Genomic DNA, 23,903 nt, shown 5'->3' on the forward strand with positions numbered 1-23,903 from the left:
ATCATTGCCATTTTGCTTACCAGTCATCAACTTATTAGCAGTGTGTTATGCGCGGAAGCTTATAAAAAAGTTTTATATCACCGGAAGCTTATAAAAAAGTAATTAACCTTCTTTTGCTTGTGAGAACAAAAATAACTTGATAATCTCCTGCTGTTTATGATAATCGATATTTGAATGTCAAAGTGATTGAGTTAATATGAATATTTATAACAAATCTCTTTTTTAGTATAGGAGACAGATAAATTAAATTATATATATGATAACATAATGAAAGAAATTGTGTAATGAAATGATAATGAAATAAAACAGATAATTGAATATATTATAGTAATACGAAATAAAGATGAAGTTATATATCGTGAAAATTAATTATTATGAGGATTCATCATGCAGCTATCATCAATTGGCTTGAGCCATTCTAAGGAGCAATTTCTTTGGGCGATTACGTATGAGTTACGCGAATCATGGAGTGTTATCTACTGCTTTGCTTACTTTTCATCGTCTCATACAATATTAACATATTTTTTTATTTCTTGAACTTATTATTTATACATATTTTTCATATTTCCTTCAGTTTGAATCTTTTATATTGGTTTTATATCGCTCTTTTGCCTCCGTGTGACTTTATCGATTGTTACAAAAAATCAAATACAAAAAACTATTTATGATAAAATTATATCGTTCGCACTCTTATTATTACTAATGATTTGTAAAAAAGAAACAATATACGTACGATATCAAAGTGTTGCACGGAATTAAATGATTGAAGATCATTGATGAATGAGAAATTTTATCTGAATAGAATATGGTTGGCAATTATAAGTATTTTCTGTAGGTGCAAGAAAAAAATAATATATTAAATATATTGTTAAGTCAAATCATTAACTTTTAAAAGTTATTGACATAATCAGATATGAAATATGAACATTATAAAGGTAGCTGTTTGAATCTTTTTTCATTAATACAGTTTTATTGATAGTCAATATCTATAAAATAGTATTTTTAATGTACTCTGACACTCCTTTGTTTTTTGTCATCACTTATTTAATAGCATGTCTTTATATGATACTTAAATCTGTAATTAGATGACGTGCAGTAATATTGATGGTAGTAATAGTGCAAGTATGTTGTCAGACAGAAGTATATAATTAGGAATGACGTGGTAAGGCAATTAGCCTTGATTGTTAACTCCGCGGTTTAGATTAAATGCACTTTTTTCTGTTTAAAAATAGGATTGGCACAGATCTTTCTGAGATTCTGATGTGTATTTATTTATAACAGTCCTTAATAAGAAAAAAGCTTGTGAATATTTAAATTATTGAAATGAGACAATCAGCAAATACTAAAGATATTTCTAAAAATAAAAATATTATTTGGACTATAATTGCTATAATAATTTGACAAGACATATGAAAAAGGATACAATAGAGGATATTGTTTGAAGGAACTCTCTTTATTGTACGCGTATTATTAAATTGTGTACAATCGTGCCTGCCAGGACACGCCTTTCGTCTAATAATACTGTGCTGGAGGTTTTACAGTTCACGTAAAAGTTATAAAATTAAATATTAAATAAAGCGTCGTTATAAATAAATTATGAGTTTACTTAGCCTATGGATCATTTTATATTACTCATGCCATTGCGGAATAGTTCGCGCAAGATTTGTCCTAATTCGATTGGACTTCTACAATTGATTCACGTTTCTCCACTACTCAATCCAATCGTTTGCAAATGATTGGTAAGTCGAAGTATAATTTCCGTAATCGACGTTTAGTAAAGTACGATTTATGTCAGTCAGTTTTGCGTGGTTTTCCATCACATCAAGACTCGTTTACGAAATTCGAGATTGGACTCTAATATAATATACAAATTCGCATCAAAACTTTACTTTCTCACTGAGAAATAAGAGTCAAGACAATTTATCAAAACGCATTCAATGCGCGCTACTCTATCATAGAAATTGCATGATTTTGAAAGAGCACGAATAACGTGTCGACGAGTAAAAAATTGTGTTAATTAATTGTATAATTATTATCATAATTATAATCGTATTTAAAGACTTGTTGGTCCTCGTGGAAAGAAATTTAATTTTATTAACAAAGATTACCTTTCTACTACGTTCGCACAGTTTCGAAATTAGTAGATAAATCCATTCCAATATCATGATAGTTCGAGAGAAGTGCCTGGTAATCCTGGTTCCAATAAGAACTATATTATTAATTCTACTTATGCGTCCCTTGATCGATTCTTGCGAACAAACAACCTCGTTGCGCACATCGGCGAATCTTCGGAGCTAAATTTCTTCTCTCATTGAATCGACGATGTAGTTTCGTCGGCGAAGGAAGAAAAAACATTCGCGTCAATTTCCGTCAGTCTTAGACTTCCGTCTTTTGTCTTTCATTTTCTTATGCCATCTTATTTACAAACCGTGATCCACTCTTCTACCGTGCAATTCTGACAATGTACAAAGCAGCACCAGTGAAATTTGCATTTGCATCGCTCCGTTCGCCGTTGTCGTACCATATTGTAGCCTCTACCGCAACATAGATCAGAGCATCCATCTCCGCCGGTGCTGGTCTTGTTGCATTTGCGGCCAGCGGTGCCAGGAATGTCGATCGTCGGATCCTGCTCGCAGAAGTTCGGTGATCTCTGGTAGTAGTACAGCTGATTGGGGAGATCCCGAAGTTTCCTCTTGCGGCCACCCCCGCGACGTTTCTTCTGCTTCTGCTTTTGCCTCCGTCGCGACCCTCGAATCCTGTTCGACGGTATCACACTGCCCAGATTGCTCTGCGTTACCAATACAGCGTTTCTAAAACGATTCTTCAGGACTTTGCCGACTACTCGGAATTCCGGAACGATTTTCCAGCAAGTTTTCAGTTCACATGACCCGGACATGCCGTGGCACTTGCAGCGTATCTGCATGTTGTTTGCTAATGCCTGCAATTGTGTTAAATTGTGAATAATTAGTCATTACATAAAATGAGAATTAAGAATTTGATAATCAGTATTTATTTTCCATACAATGTAAATAAAGAGCATTAATTACATAGATGTTAATTATGTAAAATACTTTTATATAGATATGTAAATTAAAATCTTTTTAGTGATTCAAATTTTTTACTAATTTACATTTTTTTCAAAAAAGATTATGTATTATTATTAGGTTTGCAAAATAATTATTTTAATATCTCATTTTAATATCTCATATCTTTTCAATGGACTTTTCTAAAAACTTCTGTATCTTCTATTTCAATCACTTATTATTCAGAAATTTTACATCTTTGTTGAATAAAATCCAAATCAATTTCAAATTAGTTTAAGAATCTATGAAAAAAAACCGCGGCCAATCACACTGAACTTGGAGAACATTTTGTATATTGACTGTTCTGAATGATGAAGCTGCGCTAAAAAGTCGCTTTCACGTCGGTTGACTTTGTACAAAACGGTCAATCGACTTTTTCATTTGCGTCTGACACGGTCGGGATCTCTTTTTCGTGCAGGGCCTTCGATCCAGCGGACAGGGCAGGCGGAATCGAATCCTTCTCTCAAATTGCGATATCCGCGATGCCGCTGTTGTGACGTTGGCTGAAAAACGCCGGTTCTAACACGCTGTACAAACAGATACGAGTCGTTCGGATGTGTGGGGTGCGCAGAGTGGTCAAGAGGGTAAGAGAGGAGGAGAGGGAAGAGAGGAGGGCCCAGTTTCTTTTAAACAAAGAGGTGTCGCGTACAAAACAGTTAATGAGTCTACGGCTGGGTGGTCCAGCCTGGGGCTTCGTCTTAATAACGTCGAGGCGAGAGAGCGAGCGTGGAGAGGTCCATGAAGGAGAGAAGAGTCGGTCTTTCTCTCTTCCTTTTCCTCTTTCTTTCTCTTTCTCTCTCTTTCAGTTTGCTTCTCTTCGTCCTTCTTTCTTTCTGGCTCCTTTTTCGTTCTTTTATCGCAGTGATGGGAGAGAAGGAAGGAGACCGTGTATCGCTAAAAAGTAAAAGCCGGAGGAAAGACAGAACAATGAAGAAAGGACGAAGAGAAGCGAATCGCGCGCAAGATAATTTGAAGCTCTCTCACGGACCTACGCATGACGGCGTGCGCGCTACATTATTCGCGGACGGACGCGGCACGCGATTGCGAATTCGCTTCCTCTCGGGATTCCCCGCCGACCATTTAACGGTACATTTCTTGCGCGCGCCTGCTTTAAGATGGCGCGTCATTTATCGTGGGATATCATGTGTATATACGAAGACTGTTATAAAAAGATGATAATCTTGTTGTAATAACTTATGTTAAAATGTAGCTCAGCTTTCTCCGTCAATATGATCGTTCAATGTTTACAAGCATGTAGCTTATTTACAAAACGAGTAATAGCAATATACTAGACAGAATATCGCTGGAAGCAATTTTATGAGAGCGAAAGACATGAATAGAAAGTTTAAGCAAGCGAGAAACTAAATAGTTATAATAATTAGCAATATTTTTTAATTACGTAATCTGAATAATAGAAGATGCATATATCATTTAAAGACTATATTTATTACATAATATTCTTCAAATCGAAATATATATTTTTAGTTGTATTTTTCTCTCTAATACATTTTAACACGTTACAATATCGAAATGTAAGATTAAAAAAATTTACATTTAGATTAATAATCTTATATTAAGATTATTAAAAGAAAATATGAGACATGATATTTCTTCTTTTTCGAGTTTATTATTAATGTAAATATGCTTATATCCGGAGTTTAACGATGTCAAAATTGGAAAAGTAATGCTTACCAAACGACCGGCTTGATTATTGTGTAGATTCACAGTAGACTGTATGTCGCCGGCTTTCTCCCGCGTGTCTAGGAACTGCCTCGAGAATTCCATGCCGTATTCGAGGTTGTGAGAGCAACCACCCCACTTAAATGTGATATCTCTGGTAGTCGTTGGCGGATTATCCGTATAGTGCAAAGGATCGCAGCTGCAAGAAAGCAGGCGGCCCATACTGCAGGCACGAGCCACGTTATGAGCCACGCCAGCTGCCGAAATCGCGTAGGCGAATGCCGTCTCTCTATAGCCTGTAACAGAATGTGATCGATAGTTAGCCACTGTATTTTATTCCATTCTTATTTTACCAAAACTGTCAAAAAATAAATCATCCCTTCCATGATTTATCTTTTAAATTAATGTATGACGTATCGCATTTTTTTCACATTAATTCTTTGCATCTTTTGGTACGTTTCCTAGACAAAAATTTCAAGGTTTAAATAGTTTTCTCATTAAACGATTGCAGATTTAGGAATGTCTTATTAATTAAATTTTAGGATAGTAAATGGGTAATAGGTCGATTTAGTTTATCATGTTATGTTGATCTTTTGGTATGATAGAGCCACGTTGTGATATAATAAAATTGGGATCATTAGGTATTTGTAAGTAATTGTTCAAGATAAGATGCATTGAAGTATCGGGAAGACACTCGTATCTCAGTTGTCTCCGTTAGCAAATTGCTGATCGTCGTCAATGACACCGTCGAACACGACATGGATAATATACGCAAGGCTGCGATATCGCTCTCTCCTCTCGTGGATAAAGGCAGAGATCATGAAACAGCGGGACACCGGGGAAGCCGAGCTTCCGTAGAAGGAACTTCGGTAGCGAGTTCGGGACAGAACGAAACGATGGGCCGACAGACAGACAGCCATCAGGCGCAGTTCAGAGGTAGATTATTCAGCCGTCCGTCAAAACAAAGTGCGGCCATCAGCAGCGGCGGCCGGCGGGCATCCACTGTCCGCATGTATAAACGATCTCGCAACGGGGTGCCTGAAGCAATGCGATGCCAAACTCCGTCTTCGCGAGAAGTCTGCGAACAAATCGCGATTTCTCGCCTAATTCTACGCGAAAATTGTGAACTGCCGCGAGATATCGTCTAACTTTAGCAACAACATAATAGCTTGAAGATGTCTGATTTTTTTAACTTTCATTGTTTGAAAGTTGACTAGAATTTTCAATATTTGACATCATATTTTTCATTGCAATGTAAATTTTTGTAGGTTTATCACTTTTGGATCTTTTAATTAAATATGTTATAAATGGATAATAAATTTATATGCGCTTATTCTCGGAGTATTTGAAGAGGACGAAGACATAAACGAATATAAAATGGAAGTTAGTGTTTCGAAAAAAGAGTTAGTTATTGGGTCACTGTAATAAGTAATGCGATGTCGGATGTGTGGTTTTTCTGTGAGCCCTTCAAGGTCTCCCAGAATCTCCGAGACATCTTTCAGACTCGATTGACAGACGGCCATTCGCGAAACTGCTTTGGTGGCTGCTCAACTTACAAACGATACGACGCACAACTATCTTTGAATTACAGGAATACAGGATAGAATAATTTTTTCTTTTTCTCATGGTTACATTACCTTTTTTCTTCGCATTGATGTATTCGAAACTTGTTTGGACAATTTTAAAATATTCATATTAATATTAAAAGTTATAAAAGAAGTTAGAAATTAATATTAAAGAACTAAAAATTTAAAGACGTTTAACTTTTTATCAGCATCTTTATATTCTAATTCGCGAATGAATAAATAATTGTAGAAATTGAGTGAAAGAAGGTATATGAAGCATTTATAAAGAAATTACATGAAATATTCATTCTAATTATGTAAACTTTGAATGGCGTAATAGAATATCATATAATAGAAGTTAAAGCATTTAGTATTTAAACTATAGAACTTTGGTTCTTTTTTTGGTTACTATTGCATTGAGGCACGATAAAAGCTACGAATATGAATGACAATGAAAGATTTCTTCAGTCAATATCAACTGTTACTAGATTACCTGACGAAATGGATCTATTAGATCCAATGGATTGTTGCTCAATGTAGAAGGCAATCGGACAGCTGGCAGCTGATTACGTCATTCTTCGTCAACAATGTTAAAAAGACTTCTTCGTGAAATCCGAAGATCGTCACCGACTAAAGCATTTCTTCGAGATTCCCCAGACTGATAGGAATGTCGGGGTTGAGAACCAGGATGGATCCACTAGTTTTCGGCGGATACCATCGAACTCGATATCGCGACTTGATGTCCGGAATGCTAGTTTTGGTGCCGAGAATAGCACGTCTTCTCTCGGTGGAACGAGATGGAATGAGGGGGGCCTTTTATGTGGTCTTACAGTGGAAGAGGTGGTTCGAAGCTTCTGCTATATACGGGTATTGGCAGCAACTGTTTTATAATGCAGATAGCTACCGTGCCGCGAGATCGTTGTTTCTCGACAGTGAGAGGGACGGAGGGAGCGTGTAATAAATCCTCTGCGGGTAGTTGTACGTCTCTCCTCTCACCGGACAGTGGAGAACCCAAAGTGGAAGATAGGGAAGAATCCTGAGGAACGCGCAGCGATCTCTGCTCCTTTCGTTTCTCGTCGCAGCAGTCTTGGTGCAGCGACGTAGTGACGAATGGTGCACAGGCCTTGCGCTACTCCCACGTGTCAGATCCAAATCGTTATTTAGATAACTCAATAGATAGTGTTCGAGGGAGGTCTTGCGAAGACACGCGTATCTTTTGAATGCAATTAATCCGAAGACAGAGATATCAAATTGATTCTACAGATATCAAGTTTGTTCAATTAACTTTTCTTTTAGCTTTCCGTCGTATCTCCTCTATTTTTTAACTATTGTCAATGTAATACCATCTAGATGTTCTAGAGATAAGTGAAGTGCTTACAATATATTTTAGAATTATGATATTGAGAGAAGATTGTTTTAAGTTTGCAGTTATTGCTGTACGCTTGATAAAATATATAGAGAAGTTAAATAATTGAAGGCTGCTGTTATTTTGTTATTGGTATTTGTTAATATTTCATCGTGATAAGCCAATTAATACAAACAATTTTTATATTTTTGTGAACTGCCGCACGATTACTAATTATTACAAATTATATTGTTGAAGTTGTTATGTAAATAATATCGGCTGAATTAATATTTAGATGACTTAGGCCAGGTTGCATCAACGTTACTTTAATTTTAAGCGAGGCTTAAAGGCCCGTCTACAATACACGGAGTAAGAAGTAAGAGTAAGAAATTGACCAATCACAGTCGATTATTCTTCTCACATTCGACTGTGATTGGTCAATTTCTTACTCTTACTTCTTACTCCGTGTATTGTAGACGGGCCTTAAAACTCTCTTTGTTCCTGTCCCTTTTCGGTTTTAAAACGAAATAGAAATAGTTTTAAGTCTCGCTTAAAGTCAAAGTAAGATTGGTGCAACCGGGCCTTAATGAACAATACGCTAGATAGACTTGTATAAGAATGCTAGTGTCCTTTGTGCTTTTAAAGTACGAATAAATCCAAATGTAAGAGTTGTTTGTTTAATTAATGACATTATTTTTTTTGATTCAATAGAAAAGTACTATTTATCTATTACTTCTACGGATGCTTGACGGCTCTTTAATTAATACAGAAAAAGGAAAATTGATTAGTTGACTTATGGGCAATGTATCTTTGATTTAATGACATATTTATCATGTACGAGCTCAATTTATCTCTCGACGTTAGAATTCAAAAAGAGTGACCTGAGTTAGTGATCTTAAAATTAGAAAAAAGGGCCTTCATTTTGACGTTTCCATATTTATATCTATAAATCCAGTTTTCGTGAAGCATCGTGTCAGTATGGGGAACGCGACAGCCGGTCCGGTCTTCTTGTGTGGGCCCTACGCTGCGGAGCGGTCGAAGATCGGTTCCGTGTACTTTTCATAATACATTAAGTCGTTTTGCTGAAGTCCGACGAAATCGTGACGATAGGCGAGAGAAGCCAGGATTGGAGCAGGGGGGGGGGGGGGGGGGGGGGGAAACGAGAGGGTAAGAGAACCGTGTCCGAATGACTTGAGCTATGAACGGCTCTTCTCGAGACCCGAGGCCCAAATTTAACACGGTGGATTTCTCAAACGATCGTAGACCATCTCTCCACCTGGCCACCGATATCTTAAAAAGGGACAGTGGTTGTTAGTCGCGCTTGCTGTGGTACAAGCTTCTCGGAAGCTATTGCCCTCTGACTCGAGAACCAAAATCTAATAATGGTCGATCGGTTGTTGCCAATGTTACGGATAATCAGCGAATCGCGAATCTTTTACACATCTTTGGTGTAAAAGTGCGACGAATACGAGGAAGTTTTTGTGCGTGAATATTCGCGAGTGATGCAGCTTTGTACAATGAAGGACATTGTGTCTTTTACGACGTAAAGATCAAATGTTTAACTAGTAACTTTATCTAACATAATTTGCTTGTTTTAACTTTCCATTTTTTAAACATTTTACGACAAACCAAATAGAATTAACATAATGGAAACTAAGACGGTTTACCGAGCTATTTCGCGATACACACGAGAAAAAGGATTGTACTTGTAAAAGAGTGAGCTTCGCCTTGTTAGAATTCTACGATCGGTCGGACGGGCAGCTTTACATAACTCTCGAAAAAGTCGTGGAATCGACACCTTCTCCTGTCTCGCGAGCAAGAAAAGGCGTACCGATCCACGGAGGCAGATAACGAGGGGCCGGTTGGGAGAAACGGGCCCCCGGGTCTGCGGACGAGCTTAAGCTTTCAGGTCAGGTGCGCCCGATGTCGCGCTCTCGCGCATTCGTCCGACACGATATATGTTTCCTCTTGCGGCGCACGTACACGCCACGACGAATTTATATGTCACACCGGAATAGGCCGACCGTGGGGGCAGGGTCTTCTTATGGAATTGGGACAGGTTTTCGGGGTCTGCCGCGGGTAGGTTACGCCGTGCGCTTTGATTTAAGGAAACGCGTCGTCTCGCCTCGCGTCGCCTACACCGTCCCGTCAACGACGTCGTAAAAGATTCCACTTTGTACCCTTCAAGGAACTTGTACGCAGCGATTATATACGATGAGAAATCGCCTAGAACTTTTTGTAGATTTGCCAAATATCATTATGGAATTTTTCGATTGTAATATTCAATTGTCTAACGTGTTCTGTGCAATTTGTACACAGAAAAAAGGAGTCTGGTAATAACTATCAAATAAGTGAAATAATTTCAATTAAATGTTGCATTAGTAAAATCATAAATAATTTTATTTATCTAAATATTTGATAAATGTTATCAAATACAATAATATAACCAATCGTTAATTTGGTAATAATTGCTAAATATTTAGAAAAATTAAGTTATTTTTGGTTATATTAACCGAACTTGATTAAAATTATTTTATTCAACATTTGGTAGCTATTAACAGACTCTTCTTTTAATATATTGTATGTCTCGAATATACGTGTCTAAAGTTTTTATTTTTCATAGCTATATTATGTCATTAGATGATCATATCTATATTTTGTATTTTAAAAATAAAATATTTTATTATAACACAAGTGTAATCGACATTTTGTAATAATTTCTTTATAGACAAAACGAATTTACATTTGTTCTGTATTATTTGTTATATAGAATGGATTAACTTCGTTTATAGTATTCTTCTAAAAATTATTTAGAGTATTTATCTTTGAAATTTCACTATTTCGGGGAAACTACTAATGTTGGCATTATAAAAATTTTTGATTGCATACTATTTTTTACATGATTCTAGTAGTTTATTTTAGTTTCTTAACGAAGTCTTATTTTTCGTTCATTTATATTTATAGTGCGAACCGAGACGAATTTAATGATCCAGGAAACATTAATACGCCATTAGTGGGAAGATAGATTATTAATCACGAGTTCAGATCTGATCAGATAGTTTCGCTCGTTAAGTATTCTTAGTGGAGCGTCGAGACGCTCGGTGCGATTGACTCGCGGATCTGTAGATCCCATATACAAGATTTTTCGCGTTTAAAGAGCTAAAAATGGCTCCATCTGGTGATTATTAAGAGAAGTTACCAGCGCCGTAAAGTCAGGGAATAATACGAATACGAAAAATATTAATAATTAAATGATGAGTAAACTAGCCAATAATTAGGAATCGGCGCTCTGTGTGTATGTAAACGGTGTGCTTAAGTGACTAAAATCGTTATAGTCCAATAATATATTTCAGTAATTTTAGCAAATTAATAACGTTATTAATTTGCTGAAATATGTTATTGGACTATAACGATTTTAGTCACTTTAGGCGCACCACTTATAGCACCGATTCCTAATTGCTCAATTTACTCATTATTTTATTATTATTATTATAAGGAATCATACTTTTGTAATTATATACAAAAAGTATTCTTAGTATGTACCTCGTTTAAGAAGGACGCTGCTCTGTTGAGTTCTGCTGCTAGGTGTGAGCGACGAACAGTTCCACCTGTGCCACATGAACTGATATTGACATTCGGTTATGGCTGTTTGTAGCCCTTTGATCGCGGCTATGGTGACATCGGGATTTCTATGGCAAAGCTCGCGTTGATCCTTCGTCAGTCCTGGAATGCCGTTACAAACGACAGCGCTGCCACTCACCCAATCATCCACTGAGTTGCTCATTAGGCAAGTTGCGCTGGAAAAGGTAGCAAAGTGATAATTGGCGCGTGGATAATCGTTGATTTCTTCGATTGCCTTAAGCGGTTATCATTAAGGTACTAGGCTATGCGATAATTAAATACGCAAAATTAGACAAAATTTTTTTTTTAATCAAGACTAGATAAACTGGAAAATATATGACGAAATAAACACATCTTCTTTCACTTTTACGGTTAACACAGAAATAGTACAATGTGCAATTCGATAATATGGCTATGTTATTTTAAAGTTTTTTTTTAAAACAAAATTAATGTCATATTACGTGCAATTTTAGTTCGATTTTAATCGCAAGTTTTGAATGGCGGGGCTATATAATTTTTCCATCATTATTAGAGACATTGTCATTTTGTTTAATTTTTGAAACGTCGTTCTTTCGATGATTACCAAATGGAAGTGCAAATATGTATAAAAACGCAATTAACACCTTCGCGTCTTTCTTGGAAAATTTTGCAGAAAAAACTTGTATGTTATAAATTATGTCATATATTTGATTTGTCATAGATTTTTGCGAAATTCTAATGATTCTTTAATTAAGTTAAAATATATACATATGCATACAAAAAAATGATATGTCTTTGTAGAAATTAACAAGAATGAAAGTGTGCGATAAGCTACAAGTATTTCCCGCTAAGTTACAACTCGCATCATAGTCTTTTACTCTTTTCAATGCCGTTACTTCTCTTTTCAGTTGCGAACGTACATATTAGTTTAGCGTATGTCGAGTGTAATTAGTGACGACGTGCGGAAGCAGGGAAGCAGCCGGTCAAGCTCGCCACCTGGTTAAACTCGCGAAACTGATTATCGTTGAGTTCTTCGCTGATAACGGTGTGTAAGCAATTACACTATGGATAATCATCGGTATTGAGATACTAGAAAACATCGATGTTTTATGATGAGAGCATGAATAAAGAGAATACTTAGACTCTTTTCTTGAAAAATGAACTCGGTTTAATCCTTTTGATTACTCATAAAATTTTATTTCTACTTGTAACGAATCTTAAAAAATAACAATATGATTTTCTAAAATTTTTATTTATTTATTAATTTTTTCCATTCAATACCTTACACTGTAAAAACAAAAATAAAATGTTAATTTTAACTTAAAGACGTATAGTGGACTTAACACAAAAATGTTAATTTTAACATTTTTGCATGTCTCAGAAAATCCCCCGTACGTATATTTAAGTCAAAATTAACATTTTATTTTTGCAGTGTATTTGTATTAATGGGGATAGTTTTTAGCAAACCTATTTAGTCAGCGATTAAATGGACAGCTGTACCGATGTTTGTTTTAAACAGCAATTTCTAAATTTCACACTCGGAACGTTAATGGAAATACTTGTACGAAGAGGTACTAAATATCGAGAGTTGGTCCAGCTTGCATCTTCGAATCTATAAGGTGCAGCACTAATCGCGGCAGTCTGAAGCAGGTTTTACGGTTGCGCGCGGGTACTTTCGCGCACGCGTGCACCGCACGCGAGCGTCCGTTTTCCTTCAATTTTACGAGGCCGAGGTCAAGAGGTGCGAACGTTTTTAAAGAGTCGATAAAACCGTTTCTATCTTGCCGTCTGTTTCTGCCATCGCGCTCCTCGGAGAAGAGATGGCAGAAGGAAAGGCCCATACGCTCGGCTCCTCCGGTTCACCCTCCGTCCCATCCCCCGCTCGGTCCTGATAACGGCATCCATCTCTTGGAAGAGAAGCTCTTAAAACGCTATCTTAAGCGACGGCTGCTGCCTAATGGCCGCGTATTACGGCGTACCGGGTGTTAATTAATTTCGAGGTGAAAAAAAGGAACGGCAGAAGCGAGCGTGCGTGTTCTATACATGGTCTGGGTCGCGTGTATTCGAGAGCGTGCGTCAGTTCGTCGAGAGAGAGAGAGAGAGAGAGGAGGGTTGTTCCTTCGCTTTTCATTTGTCGTTATAAGATCCGAATTTTCGTTTCCTGTTACCGCGCGCTTTACCAAAAGAATACACCGTTAGAATTTTTACTACAGCGTTTTTTATTGTCTGCCGAGCATATTTACAGTCAGTAAATAGTAAGCTATAAACTGAACTCCTTTATCGAATTCTGCCGGATTAACCTACCGCTCTCTCGGGCTGCGCTTTCTTTGTGTGTGGAGTGCCTTTGATCCTTTACAATTTTTAAGTTTTATAAATGCCAATATATTTTAAAGTCTTCGATAAATTATTTTTTAAATATAAGGAATTGTGAAGAATATGTATTTTAAGTATTTTTGTAAATATTAAAAAGTGCAAAATATTATTATAAAATTATTCTATTTTTTTTTACAGCAATTTTTTTATAGCAATCTGTTCTCAGAAGTATAAACAGAAAAAATTAAATAGCAAAAATTTGGAATTTTCTTGTAAGACATACAGTTAGTATAATTAAATAATTATCCGCGCAGAAAAGTTTCGTGAAAATTAATATAAATTGTTAAAACATGAATATATGATCAAAGTTCTCTATCGATCATTGGAACTCGCAAGATTGGCCAGCAGCGCGAAAAGATCGCCATAGCCTTCCTCACGATCATTAATCTGCTCGTAGCGTTTCGAAATGGTTTATTTTTTCCTTGGAGGGGCTCTCGGTGGAGTCGTAGGGTTCTGCAGGATGTCATGGGCGGGTGCAAGGCTCTTCGTGGGTCGTTTGGTTATCTGCGGGTACAAATTAGCGGACGAGCTTCTTCTAAAGTAAAAGCTGTGTATAGCACCCGCGTGAACGAAGAAAGAGGAGCAAGACGAAGAAGTCGGCGACAGCGAATTCAAGGAGGATAGAGGAAGGAGAGGACACGGGGAGAATGGGCATTAATAAGAAGAAAAGGTAAAAAGGTCCTGACGCGATACTTCGTAGTGTGGGAAAGAACGATGTAGAAGGGGGAGGGGGATTTTAGGGTCGCGGAGGTTATTGAGAGCTCCCATTACCGGTACACCGTTGCACCGCTGCTATCTTTCGCGCTATTGATGATCTACCGAAAGCAGATTAATGATCTTAACTCTCCCAACAAATTACGGAAGACACCGCGTACCTGCAGAGGAAGTTGGATTGTATCAAGAGATTCCTTTCGCTACCTCTCGTCTCGGCTTCCCCGCTCGTGCATGCGTCTCACTTCGCGAATAAGAAACGAGCCGGATACGTAAGGCAATTATTCTACCGAACCTTTTAAAGCAATCGTTTTGTTGAAACCGTAAATCTTTGTTTATTAATAAGTATAATTATTATCAAATTTATATTACGACGCAGATTATGAATACTCGGTAGATTTTTAATCTATCGAGAACAATCTTTTCGAATTAAAAAATATTGGATGCTCGTTATATATGGAGTTTTTTTGCAAGAACTTCTTCTCATTACGTTTATAGGTATAAAATAAACTTTAAATAATATTTTCCAAACCCCAATAAAACTACCATAAAATTATATTGCAATTAAAAGGATAAAGACACTTAAAAAAAGATGATTTTTTTATAAAATTATAAATCATAATCGTAAAGTATTAAATTTTAACTATTCGTTTATTTATGCACGCACAGCACGTTGCGTTAATTCTTATGGACCAAGTGTGTGATTATTTCGTCACAGTACCGATTAAAGAATGAGACGTTAAATAAATTAGAGATCATTTATTTCATGAAATATCAAGCTTTTAATTAAGAGTTGCGTGTGTTTAAAGTTGCATTTAAAGGCTGAAGTAATAATTAAAACGCAGTAAAATCGATTTATTGCACAAACAATCAGCGCTTTTACCAGCGACCGTTACAGTTTCACTTCGTTCTTCAGGTGCTCGATCTCGGGTGCTCTGGGAATCCACTGGGCAAATCGGAGACGAGATACGCGAGCGCGTGTCCCGCATTTTTGCAATAATCTAAGGGGTCGCAGAAGAATCCAAGATGGCGACATGCACGTGTTTTATTTAATCCCTCCTTCCCTTTTCGTTCTGCTCGCGGAGATGAGAGAGGAACACGGCACGGAATTTCGCGTCTAATGGGATATACTCAGTGGAAAGAGAGAACTCGCCTTTTTTCATGATCCGACCCGCGAGAATACCTGCGGTAGATATCGTGGTGCCTCGCTCTTCTCTCGATCTTATGAGAGTAAATCGATTTCGCGGCGAGTACATTGTCGGGAATGCGATAGGCCGCGAATTACGTTTTGCAGATGGTATCTAGCGGCGTAAGTTATGGCGACCTGTAACTTAGCGATAAAACTGGATTCTCATCTAGTTCGTCAATTACTAGCGATCTCATAGGGCACTCGTGTTAAATCTCCATTTGTTAATAAACATTCAAGATTCCGTTATGTCCTCTTCGATATAATATAAATTCCTTGAAAATGATATCATTTGAAGCCGCGAGTGGTTAAACCGCGAATTATCATTTAAGTTGTCGCATATCTAGACTTTCTTAGAATGATTTCTTTAATTTTTAATTGTATACTTCACTAATATTTAGTCGTAACAGATTTTTATAAAAACAATATAATAATAAAGGCAGTAAACCACAACACATGTAATTAGTAGCGAAAAAATTTTTTTTTTTTTTTTTAATAAGATTTTTGTAAGTTGATTACATTTAATATATTATTAAAATCAATGTAAAATAAAATTTAAATTTTGAAGTTATTAATACACTAATATATTCACATATTATTTTATAAAATTACAATAGTAAAATAAAAGGACTACAAGTCAATTTTGTTAAAAACGTTTAATATTTGAATGTAAAAATGATCATTATAAACATAAAATTGTAAACAAAACGAACGTTTCGACCGATCGAGTCATTATCAATGTTCGCGCGCGCGCGAATAGATATTATATAAATTAATAATCCGATATATTATTAAACGCAATAAAATGTAAAATCGTAAAAATACACAATGCAATCAATTCTAAAATTAACAGTGTAAAACAACGACAAAACAATGATATATGACGTAATATGATTTTACACAACAGTAAACAATTTTTGCACTGTTAATTTTAGAATTGACTGAATTATGTATTTTTATGATTACATATTTTATTGCGTTTGACCGGATTATTAATTTATATAACATCTATTCGCGCGAACATTGATAATGACGCGATCGGTGTCGAAATGTTCGTTTTGTTTACAATTTTATGTTTATAATGATCATTTTTACATTCAAATATTAAATTGACTCGTAGCCCTTTTATTTTAACAAAATTGACTTGTAGCCCTTTTATTTTACCATTCTGATTTTATTCTTATAGAGTCATATTATAATTAATTTAAGTATTACTTTATACTAATTGTCTGATTAACTAGTTAATTAATTAACGAACTGTGTTTTCATTAATATCTGCCATGAAAAATCTAATATACTGGAGGTTGTCATACTATATTTTTATCTCAAAACTGGAAAATATTTTGAAGTTTGCTGGATTTTTAATGTATACACACATATATACGTAATATTTTATTAGTAAGATTTGAAATAAGTATAGCATATTAAATTTTTTCATTATACATTTTTTTGTTATTTTTATTTGTGATATAAATTCGCATTGTGCAAAAATATACGCATTGCGACGTAATCAGAGAAAGCCGCATACACGCGTGTTAAGACGTTAATGACGCGAACCAGTTTATTGACTATTATATCATCAGAACCGTAATTCAATGCCGTCCTGCAAGTCCGGCTCGCATAAGTGCGTATATGTGAACATATATGTACGTGGATCTACTCACACACGTGAACGCACGTTCTGTTCCCGGATGCTAGGCATAATTATTTACAAGAAGCTGCATGGGTCTCAGAGAAGAGGCTATTGAAACCGTCACCGCATTGACGAAGAATCGTTCGTGTGTATATATTTTGAGAACCTGCAGGAAATCATTGGCGATTATCTAGTACGATATCACACCCTGGACATTAACAAACGAGGAATGTATCACGAAACTCCATGATTATAAAATTAATTACTTGGCACGTTTATACGCGTGATACCGGATTTTATGATTATAGCGTCTGTAATTGAAAGTTTTACTAAGCGGCGATCTTGTTGTTTATCAACATAACGACTTTATAATGAGAATCTTGAGTTATTGGCTATGTTTACATCATACTCTTAGTCCGTGACTTATACAATAGGTGTCCTTGTTTATCCTGTAACAAAGCACCTATCGTATAGGTCGCAGACTAAGCGCACGATGTAAACGTAGTCAATGAGAAAGAATATTATTATGATATAAGAATATATATTATTAATGTAAAATATACACCAACGAGTCCGCTCTAAATGAGCCAACATTTTTTAGCTAATAATTTTATCTAAACTTATGTGTACCATTTTGATTTTTCCATTTGACTTGAGATTATCTACTATTCTTGAAATAGTTACAAAATTTTTTAATAAATTGTGTAATAAATTGTATTTTTATGTACATTTGTACATTTATACGCGTCTCTGTCTGAGGTCATATCAAAGCAATCTATTTTTCAATCTGCAAGTTGCCTGAGAATCGTCGTCGTTTCATCGGTACGTTTTTCGCAAAAAAAAAAAAAGATTCGTTCAGGACGATCCTGGTGCACAAGGCGCGATTAGTATTACGGAGAGCTATAATAAAGATCGCAGCGGGATTCATTCTTCGTGATGCGGAGCTTGGTTGGAACGGTCTATTTGCACTTCGTCATTGTGCGCCTCTATGGAACCGTCGATACGACCGCCGGGTCGAAGAAGCGCACCTTATTGACGGATTCTTTCCGCAGAGAGAGAGAGAGAGAGAGTCAAGAGAAGAGGTGCATCAGGAAGATGCACTGTGAAAAAAAGAGGGCGAAGAAGCTGGCTGTGCTACCGCGCTCGTAAATTTTTCTCGGCGAGATTAGACACGGCGAGCCCGTTGCTCGTTGCAGCTTCTCCTCGGTTGTCCTGTGGACATTGTCGTGTATTTTCCATCGCGAAGTGGACAACGTGCATTTCGTGAGCGAGTTCGCGATTTGTAGCGCTCCGTCACAACGGACGGACAAAGCGGGCGAGAGTGACGTTTTGACGTCTGCATTATGGTGCATCGCGGCGCATCAGAGTATCGTGTGGACCGAAGTACGAGGCAGAACAGGCACTCCGGAAGAGTGTTTTCACACGGCGACGCTCAAGTGCGAAGTGAAAGGGGAGAAAGAAGATGAAGAGGATGAGAGAAGGATATACTTCAAGGATCGTAGAGACGCGCGCGCGTGAATTACTAGTCAATCACGAAGGGCGGATAAGATGCTTGAGCGAAAATAGATTGGCGATATTACAGCGAACAACGAACATGTTAATAAATTTGCATAGTTTAAAAATGGTACGTATTTTGATAGTTATTTTGCAAATGTGATATGTACAAAAACATTTTGTATTTTAAAAAAATATGCGATATACGAAATCAAATTTTATATACGAAAGATGTGTATATTAAAACAATATATTTTATACGATATATTTTCTGTTTTTAAATGGAATTAAAAGACATCTATTAAAAACTATTTTATCTATTTCCGTGGATATCAATGACATGATAAAATATCAATGACTTTTATAAACAATACATTTAGTAAACCTATGATATTTTTTTACTCTGGTAATTATAATTATATGATGTAATAAATTATAAAAACGAGCATGATTAAAGTATAAAGTTCTTTTTAATTTGAGCAATATAACTTACATGGGATGAAATAATAAATAAAAGAACTAAAATAAGTATGTAAAGATTTCTGTCTCTCTTTAAAGATAATAATGGTATGAAATTGAAATGTATACTTATATGTATTATGATTTTTATCGCTGGCATTAATGTTCCTATAAATGGTATTTTAAAGACATTAGAAAAAAATTTAAGAAGTTTCGATCCTCACACACACACACAAATCGTTAAATCATAGGGATACTCACCGGCGATGCTCGAAAAGAATTAGCAGCAGAGCGACGGTGGGACCGATCCTGGTAGTGATCCTGGATGGCGGTCCTTCGTATGCACGTCCTGTACGAGATGGAGGCATCCTGTCATCGCCCCGAGGACGTCTTCTCTTCTTTGCGCGGTTTGCCCACTTTAAAAGAGTTGAGTGCGACCCTTCGTCCAGGGTTACACACCCCTAGCACCCGAACGGAAGGACCCTTCGTTCGAGATGATGCTGAAGCTGCTCCCGTTCTTTATCTCCCTTCCTCTCTTCGTTTTCCTCGCTCTTTCTCTCTCACTCTCTCCGCGTTCGCCTTTCTCTTTTTCTCCCTGTATTCTCCGGTCCCTCTCCTACTCTTCTCGCCGCGGTGCCTGTGATCACCAGCCTGGCACGCGTCGAGAACTCCTCCTCGCCCCGGGCACCGGCGCTTCTCCTTTGACGTTCCGTACGATTCGAGAGCTCCCAGTTTTGCTGCTTCGAGGGTGCGTTTCGAAAACTACCCCGAGACAATATTCCGCGGCGATCGAGCGATTCATTGAGCGTATATTCGTCTTGATTCTGGCTCTCGTCGCAATTTATTGCGTCGACTCGCTTGCTAACTGGATGATGAGACTCGTTCTCGATATGTATTCACTTTCGCTATCCTTTGATGAACTACTTACGTGTAAGTTCTCATTAGAAAGGTCTTCGTTACATTTATCAAGAGTGATGTGAACATTTTCGAAGCGACTTTGCTGAATCTTGCTAAATACACTTATCTTTGGAGGACAAATACTGTCGAGGTATATGGTGAGGTCACTATCACTATAGTCTTTGTTGCACCGGCTTTATTCTTTCTGTCTTTGGCATTTTCTTCGGTGCTGAATGAGTACTCCAACATAGTTTGCCTTTGAATAAATTTCCTTTATCCAATTTGCACGTCGAAGTCGTAGATCACGATACCCTTCTCGGTAAAATCTATCCGAAGATCCAATAACATTCTGTCGTTCTTTCACCCTCTGGATATATGTTAATCCTTTCTCTTCCTCTCTTTCTTTCGTTGGTGACGAGATTCAGGTAAATTGGTCGATTTTTCGATGTGTTGGGCAGAAGAAGAGAGAAGGGCTTGATGACTTACTCGATACTTCCGGTGTATGTGCGCTCGCGGCGAAGTGTCAAGCTCAAATAAAAGAAAAGTCGCCCTCCGGATTCTCCTACTCCTCCCACACACGGACCATCACGATCTCCCCCTTCCCCGTCTCTCGGTTACAGGTCCTCTTCTTCTTTCTCCTGAACCACCGCCTCTTCTTCCACTGTGGTTTCCTCTGCCTCTCTCCCTCGTAACCGCGCCTATCTCTCGCTTCGCTCGTGCAAACAGTCAAATAGCAAACTTCCCGCGATCGTCACGCTTGGTGCGACGGTGACGACAGAGTCAGGCGAGGCTTTGAGGATTGCGGAAGACGAAAAAGTGGAGGGTCAGATAGGAGGGGGAGGAAAAGAAGAGAATTCGTTTCGTGAAGAATTCTAGGAGTAGAGGTGTTAATGCGTTTGATCGGATCGCATTTGCGGGGTGAAAAGATTCATGTCGACAGAAGGGTAAGATCAAAGGGTAGACTGTTTGTCGAAAAGCTGCAGTTGAGATAGAGTCAAATAGTAAGAAATTTTGAACATCTGGGAGCACAATGGAATTGAACCGATTGTGGTGCTCGAGACAAACTGCCCGATCAAGGAAGACGCGAGAAGGTCACGCACTGTTATCCCCGTACTCGCTTCTCCTACGTTCGCTGACACCGACACCACGCTACTGTAGAGCCGGAGAGATAAACGGAATCTGGATGATTCCGCCTCTGTTCAAGACCGACGAGGAGCTGTCAGAGAGATCGCTCTGTCTATGATGAACTCGGTGCGCAGTGCGCGGCTACGGGGACCCTCCTCGCCCTCCTATAGGGAGAGAAAGGAGAGATAGGGAGCAGTATAGGCACGAAGGAACCAACTACCCCCCCACCATAGCCACCACCATCCGGACACGACCACCACCACCATCGGCCACCACCCCGAGATTCGATGTGAGAGATGAAGAGGGACGAACAAAACCACCTAGACAAGGATGACGTGACAACGAGAACTGTGATAGAAAGAGAGAAATAACACAGCGCGCGCGAGAAGAAGGAAGATGCGAAAATGCGTAGACCGTTCCTGAATTTCTCTTTTTCCCTTTTTTCCCCACTTTGGATCTATCTTTCTCTCGCTTTCGATGTGCCTTCGTCTCGACTTGTTTTCTTGATAGATAATCTGAAAATGCCTCCCCTTGAACCAACAGGTACGCTGTCATTCATAACTTAAATTTTTGGTTGGGATGATTGTCATAGTGAAATATTCATTTTCTCTATTTGGTCTTGTATATATTTTTATATCGCGATTCGTAATTATAGATATATGATTCTGGATTGTTTACACTACTTTATTTTCCATTTTATTATTTGTGATTTTTTATCATTACTTATTTTGTATTATTTTGCATCAGCAGTTGGAAGAATGTTTTATACTTCCAAATCAATTAATTTGCAAAAAGAAAAATAGAAAGATAATAAATAAAAAATTTATTTTTACTCGAGTTGCTTGAACTATGATGCTCATTTGGTTAAACATAATTACTTTCATACAGCTGACGTACTATCACGATTATATTAAATTTTGAATTATTTAATGTAAAGCCTATTGCTTGAGCTATTGAATTTTGTTCGATTGTTAAGTAAAAGATAATATGCATTAAAATATTCTTTCCGCATCTTTACGACTAATTGAAACGAATGCAAGTTTTCGTGCATTTAAACGTCTTGACGGGCACATCTCGCTTCATTATCGTGTGGGCAGACAGATCATCTTCATGTCTCGAGATGTCTCGGTGTATTTCCCTACTCTTGAAGGATCTTACCCTCTAGATTGAAAGGAAGGAAAGCAGGCAGGAAGGAAGGAAGGTTGTCTGAGATCACGTGACAGGACAAGTAGGAGGAGCGAAATTCCCCTACCTAGCATCACTTGGAGGAGTCAATCGGCATAATTGAGGCTTATCTTCCTCCCTTACACAAACAGCCGTCCGCCTACTCTCATCCCCTCTCTTCTTTAGATCTTTCCTCGGATTCTGACTTATACAAGAAATGCAAAGAATGTCATTGATATTACATTTTATTGATGATGATTTTTGCTAACAAGATGAATATCACCTTTTCGTATTAATTACAAGATATTTAAAATTCATCAAATTGTTACCTTTCGTGCGACAAGGAATGTGAATATCGATATCAGATAGAACTAATAATTATATAGATAGCTCGACGATCTTCTTTTTTTAAACAGTATGATGCGCTTATTGCTTCAAGCAAGATGGCTTTCAATCGTTAAATAATCAATGTAGAGTTGCATTCATCTTTTAAAATCTATCTGTCACCTACATATGCATGCAGTTTCATAGAAACATAAAAAGCGAAACAAATATGGATAAATTCCTCTGAATTGAAATATTTATGGCTATCTCATGTCTCCTCGCTGATATGTTTCTAAAGCCAATTAGCAGTGCATCCAATATAATATAATCTGTCGTACGAAGATCTCGGTTGATGCTGCGATTATGGAAGTTGTAACGAGGGAGCAGAGCTCCCTGTCTACTTTTCCCCTTGTTCCCGGATGCCTTCGATTTCTCGTCGACGCAATGTGGAAGTGCAGATTTCATTGACGTGGTCGCTGAACTGGCAATTAGCCGCAACGACCCTGGCTGGTACACCGCGCTCGTAGTCACCCCACCGTGCCACGTGATCGAAGATCAAACGATGTTCTGGCACAAAGCACAGCCAGCTGGGTTCTCTCTCGATAATCGGTAGCGACGCCGGTCACATGGACTGCAATGAATCTGTGGTGGCTCGTTTGGTCACCCTCGTTCGCGACCTTTGACCTACGCTTAATTAGGATCCACATGCTGGAGAAAACAGGTGTATAATTCGTTAGCAATTGGACACAATTAGCGAAACTGTCAGATCACATAAATGAAAGGATAAACATTAATTTTTGATGATGAGGAATAATTAAGAAGGTCAAATTAATTTCAAATTAGTTTAAATGTCATTTTTTTTAATGATGTTAATGAAGATTGAAATAATAATCGTAATAAGAAGAATTTATGTTTATGCCATGTTATTTTACTTCATTAGTGCCTTATGAAAAATTTATTTAATTGGAACACCAATACGGACAATTTGATTTAATTAATTTTGTGATATTTAATCTTAACGTTTACTGCAAAAATATAAAAAGAGATAGAAATAAATTTGCCTAATTAGTTTAGTCTTAACTCATTTCGATATAAGCAGCTTTTCGGTTGTCGCGGTTCGGTAAACGCGAATCAGTACAATGTTGTTATCGTATGTTTCGAAACTAACGACACAGCGGTGTCTATATCTTATGGCGTTCACCGTTATCTCGCATGCCACGGAATTATAGGCAGATCGAGCGACGATTTATCGACCATTTACCGC

At 37.4% G+C, this 23,903-nt stretch overlaps 1 protein-coding gene across 1 annotated transcript; it reads right to left on the reverse strand.

Annotated features, from left to right (window-relative positions):
- Nucleotides 1–1,809: 1,809 nt before the first annotated feature.
- On the reverse strand, nucleotides 1,810–19,497 carry Wnt10 (Wnt oncogene analog 10). Its single transcript, XM_018520613.1, has 4 exons — nucleotides 19,391–19,497; nucleotides 11,217–11,470; nucleotides 4,776–5,059; nucleotides 1,810–2,938 (listed from the first exon to the last, which is right to left on the reverse strand). The coding sequence occupies exons 1-4, from the start codon at nucleotides 19,495–19,497 to the stop codon at nucleotides 2,417–2,419; spliced, it is 1,167 nt and encodes a 388-aa protein (XP_018376115.1). The 3' UTR covers nucleotides 1,810–2,416.
- Between the last annotated feature and the right edge of the window lie 4,406 nt (nucleotides 19,498–23,903).

Source organism: Trachymyrmex cornetzi, unplaced genomic scaffold, assembly GCF_001594075.2.
Source record: "Trachymyrmex cornetzi isolate Tcor2-1 unplaced genomic scaffold, Tcor1.1 scaffold92, whole genome shotgun sequence".
NCBI classification, from domain to species: Eukaryota; Metazoa; Arthropoda; class Insecta; order Hymenoptera; family Formicidae; genus Trachymyrmex; species Trachymyrmex cornetzi.